The 5,258-nt window shown below is 44.5% G+C and overlaps 1 protein-coding gene across 1 annotated transcript; it reads left to right on the top strand.

The window, feature by feature from the left end:
• Positions 1 to 544: 544 nt before the first annotated feature.
• On the top strand, positions 545 to 2,260 carry LOC111876632 (uncharacterized). Its single transcript, XM_023873177.2, has one exon. The coding sequence runs from the start codon at positions 545 to 547 to the stop codon at positions 2,258 to 2,260; it is 1,716 nt and encodes a 571-aa protein (XP_023728945.1).
• Positions 2,261 to 5,258: the final 2,998 nt, after the last annotated feature.

Raw genomic sequence — 5,258 nt, 5'->3', positions numbered from 1 at the left:
TTTCGTACAGGTACGCCGTTGCCAATTGATTCAGAGATAGAGAAGACTGCAAAGAAGTTAAGGAAGCAAGCCAAACTTCATAAGAGGCAGCCAGTTTCCGGTACTTCTCATCATCTACTCCCCCAATCATCAACATTTGGGAGGACATACCCCTCTCAAGTGTATCTGCATCAGAAACAGAAAGCCCATCACTCTCACAACAATTAGCCTCACCCATAAATACCACTCCACCCTCTTCACCTATTCATAATATCCTAAATAGTTTACCTACAGAAACATCACCCACTTCTCAAGCCATGTCAGATAACCCTGGAGGAATCAAGGTCCTCCAAACCCACCACCCGAACAAACTCTCCGTCAATGGTCAAGACAAGAGGTGACTCAACAACCTCTTTGTATCACATACCCAGCTGCCACCAACTTGGAACTCAAATCCGGGCTCATTCACTTACTCCCAACATTTAGGGGCCTAGAAAATGAAGATCCTCACAAGTTTCTTACAGAGTTTCATGTAGTATGTGTGGGTATGAAACCACACAATGTCATGGAGGATCAGATCAAGCTTAGGGCGTTCCCCTTCGCATTGCAAGACGCCGCCAAAGACTGGCTCTATGACCTCCCACCGGGGACGGTGACTACTTGGGTGGACCTTGCGAGGTTGTTATTGGACAAGTATTTTCCCGAAATGAAAGCTTCAGCCCTACGGAGGGAAATTATCGGAATCAAGCAACACAAAAGAGAAGCTTTCCACACATACTGGGAAAGATTTAAGAAACTTTGCTCCCGTTGTCCAAAGCACGGGATCACCAAGTATCAGCTCCTACAATATTTCATTAAAGGTATGACCCCCATGGAAAAAAGGATTCTCAATGCTTCTAGTGGCGGATCTTTGCCCGATAATACCCCAACTGAGATCCGAAATCTAATCAAGAACATGGCTGAAGATTCCAAACATTCAAGCCATGACGAAGAATGGTATACGGATGCACCCCGGGGTGTAAAAGAAGTTCAAACTCCTCAGATTGAAGCTCAATTGTTCGAGCTCACAAAAGTAGTCATGATGTTGGCCAAAGACAAAGGTGTGCAGCCCACACCCCGCCCATGTGATATTTGCACCCAAGTGGGGCATCCAACCGATATGTGCCCACAACTCCAAGAGGAAGATTATGAAGAAGCGAAAGTCATGGGAGGCTATTATGGGGCAAATCAAAGAGGTTATGAGCAACCAAGAGGTGATCAGCGATGGAACAATAATCAAGGGTGGGGAGGCAATCAACAAGGGAATTATCAGCAAAATCAATCGCATCAATATCAACCAAGACCACTATTTCCTCAAAATCAACAACAACCACCCTTCCAACCTCAAAATTACCAACCAAGGCACCCACAACAACCCCCTCCACAAGCAATTTCTTCAAGTATGTCCTTAGAGGACATAGTGAAAAGCCTTGCCACAAGCACTCAAAGCTTTCAACAAGAAACCAAGGCAAGCATAAAAAGCTTGGAGCAACAAGTATCACAACTCGCTCAATCCGTGAGTAAGATGGAGTCGCAAGGCAAGCTACCCTCTCAAACGGAGAAGAACCCAAAACACAATGCGTGTGCAATTACTCTAAGAGGTGGGAAAAGCTATGAAAGCCCAAGGATGTCGCATGAAGAAGAAAAAGAAGAGAAAGAGATTGAGGTGGAAGAAGCTATCAAAGAAGTGGAAAGGAAAAGTACTTCCAAGTCAAAGAAGCCCATAGAGACCGAAGTGAAAGTCACACCAGCTCCATTTCCTTCAAGGTTGGCAAGCACCAAAAGAGAAATGGAAGATGATGAAATCATGGCCATGTTTCGAAAGGTTGAAATCAATATCCCTCTTTTAGATGTCATTACACAGATTCCTAGATATGCTAAGTTCCTTAAGGAACTTTGCACATCTAAGAAAAAGCTTAAAGGAAATCAAACTGTGAAGGTTGGTGAAAATGTCTCAGCCGTGTTACAAAAGCGGCTACCAAAAAAATGCAAGGACCCGGGTGTTTTCACGGTTCCTTGCAAAATGGGTAACCTTTTTGTACCACGTGCCATGCTTGATCTTGGAGCATCAATTAATGTCTTACCCTATTCAAGTTATAAGACAATGGGAATTGGACCTTTATCAAAAACCAGAGTTATCATTCAACTTGTTGACCGGTCTTTGGTACACCCGAAAGGTGTATTGGAGGATGTGTTAGTGCAAGTTAATGAACTTGTTTTTCCCGCTGACTTCTTATTTTAGACATGGGTGATGAAAACACCCTACAATCGAGATCCATCCTTTTGGGGAGACCTTTTATGAGTACCGAAAAAACAAAAATAGATGTAGCCAATGGTACTTTGTCAATGGAGTTTGATGGTGAGGTGATTAACTTTAATATCTTTAAAGCCATGCGTTATCCTAGCGATATTCATTCTTTAAACTTCATATATGTTATTGATTCATGTACTAATGATTGCTTTGAGATGTCAAGCCAAGATGTGCTAACCACCATCTTGAGCAAACACTTTGATCAGACAGGGATTAAGGATTTGGCTGACAAGTACACATTGGAGGATGAATTGATTGAAGTAATCGATTCCTTGGAGAAAGCACAACCCATGAGAGTTGAACCACCCTGCATGAAGCTAAAAAGTTCCAATCTGAAACTTCTCCCATCCAAAGTACAACCACCGACTCTTGAGTTGAAGGCTCTTCCCGACCATCTCAAGTATGCCTATCTTGGAGAGGAAGAGACATTACCGGTGATAATTTCGACCAAGATGGCACGAGAAGAAGAAATAGAGTTGGTTGAAATTATGAAGAAATACAAGGAGGCTATTGGTTGGACCATTGCGGATATAAAAGGGTTGAGCCCATCATTATGCATGCACACAATACTGATGGAAGAGGACTTCAAGCCAACCTGTGAAGCCCAAAGGGGGTTGAATCCACCTATGATGGAGGTGGTTAAAAAGGAGATCATGAAGCTCTTGGATGCATGTGTAATCTACCCCATTTCTGATAGTAAGTGGGTAAGTCTTGTGCAAGTTGTCTCGAAAAAAGCCAGAGTCACCGTTGTCAAAAACTCTGAGGGGGAATTGGTACCCACCCGTGTGCAAAACGGGTGGAGAGTTTGTATCAATTATAGGAAGTTGAATGCTTCCACCCGCAAAGACCACTTCCCTTTGCCATTCACCGATCAGATGTTAGAACGATTGGCCGGGAAATCCCTCTATTTGTAGCACCTGGTTTCCGGTTTTGAAGAGTAAGAGGAGTAGATCAAGAAGAGGAGAAGGAGATCAGCCATCCTTGTGTCATTTCAACATTTCCCTTGAGGTATAACCCGTTTTCCCCTTGATTCTATGCTTAAAACTTCATTTGGGTCCTTCTTGGTCATTTCCCCAAGTTTGCATGTTCATTATATGTTGTAATAAGGCATTTGGCCTTTGGATCTATGTAAGATTGAGCTCCAGGAGCTCAGATCTGTTAGCTTTTTGGCCTCATAAGACTTGTTAGCCCTAGATCTACCATTTTGAGACATTTTGAGCCTTATAATCCATATTGGTGAATATCCACACGTAAAGTTGGAAACTTTACGTGTGATTCGTGTCCTAGAAGTCCAGATCTATGAATGGCATGGTCTGGAACCGAGCAAATCGGTATATTTAAGGAGTGCATGGCGACGACTCGGCGAGTCGCATAGGTGACTCGGCGAGTCTGGTCGCGAGTCACCAAATTGGTCCCTTCTTCATGTGTCGAGTTGAGCATTGAGTCACAGGGGGTGACTCGGTGAGTTGGGAGCTGAACTCACCCATGATAGGACTCGGCGAGTCAATGCCCTGACTCGGCGAGTCCAAGGCAATCTCCATAGCTCAAGAACAGACTCGGCGAGCTGTTCATACTACTCGGCGAGTCTTAGCATAAAGTGTTCTTCGGATGAAGATGAACTCGACGAGTTGTTCATACAACTCGGCGAGTAGGATGAAGGTGAACTCGTCGAGTCATAGCCCGACTCGACGAGTAGAACCAGGGACCCAGGACATCGGTTTGCTAGGGACTCGGCGAGTGGTGATCCACTCGGCGAGTCGGGTCAACTGAAAGTTGACTCCAGCTTTGGCTTAGAGTTAATCCAGGGGTAAAATGGTCATTTTACCTAAAGGACAGTTAGCAGTGTTTGATTGAGTATGTCGTGGAAATTGCAGCCGGAGGACTCCCGGAGCAGCAGCAGTCAGTTAGTTCCCGATCAGTTCAGCAGCTACTTCGAGGTGAGTTACCTTCCAGTAGCGGTGGGTCTAAGGCCACAATGCCGACCCACCAGTAGGAGTTGTATGATAGATGATTGTCTTTGTGATATCATCTAAGTTCGCTAGTACCTGACATGTTATATGCTAGCATGATATGCCGTATGTGATAATAGTCGAGTTCGGTTGTTAGGACCGAAAGGTAGTCAGACACCCCAGATACGTCTGACAGTATAGGATTATATGTTTGCATGCTGGCTTGTTATGTTATAGGTGATAGAGGTAGTATGAGGGGACCAGTCCCTGTGGTCGGTTGTTAGGACCGACGGGTAGTCAGCACCCCAGAATGGCTTGACATGGGTAGTCAGCACCCCAGAATGGCTTGACACGGGTAAGACGGCACCCCAGAATGGCCGTATGGGTAGGTCGGCACCCCAGAATGGCCGTACCGGGTAGTCAGGCACCCCAGAATAGCCTGGCAGTATATATGTTATGTGTTTGTATGGTATGCGGTACGTTGGGGGAACTCACTAAGCTTTGTGCTTACGTTTACAGTTTTGTTTTCAGGTACCTCTGCATCGAAGGGGAAGGAGCCGGCGCGGTAGCGGCACGTCATACACACACTCTTCGGTTTCCGCATTCATGAGATTTACTGGGATTGTACTCTGATATTTTGATGGGATGTACGGTTTGGCTTTTGAGAACTTGGTTGCAATGTGTTATGGTGTGAACAAACAATGTTTCTTTTTATTTAGACAATGTTTTTATTTATTAATGATTTTCTAAAGTAATGTTTTTTAAAACGAAATTTTTGGTCATAAAAATTGGGTCGTTACAAGTTGGTATCAGAGCCCTGGTTTGAGGGATTCGGACACGCCTTCGGGAGTGTTTGGACTCAAACCGAGGGATTGAAAGATTTTTCCAAAAGAAATTATTTTTTAAAACCCGGAAAAGAGTCACGAGAAAGAGTAAAGTGTGTGACGTGCGCGACCGGCCGAGCTCAAGTAAGTATTCCC

This window comes from Lactuca sativa, chromosome 2 (assembly GCF_002870075.4).
Source record: "Lactuca sativa cultivar Salinas chromosome 2, Lsat_Salinas_v11, whole genome shotgun sequence".
Taxonomy (NCBI): domain Eukaryota; kingdom Viridiplantae; phylum Streptophyta; class Magnoliopsida; order Asterales; family Asteraceae; genus Lactuca; species Lactuca sativa.
The sequence above is the reverse complement of the archived record's forward strand: the minus strand, read 5'-3'. Positions and strand labels throughout refer to the sequence as shown.

Coding starts and splice junctions, on each gene's coding strand:
- LOC111876632 (XM_023873177.2), top strand. CDS start 545: ATGGAGGATCAGATCAAGCTTAGGGCGTTCCCCTTCGCATTGCAAGAC.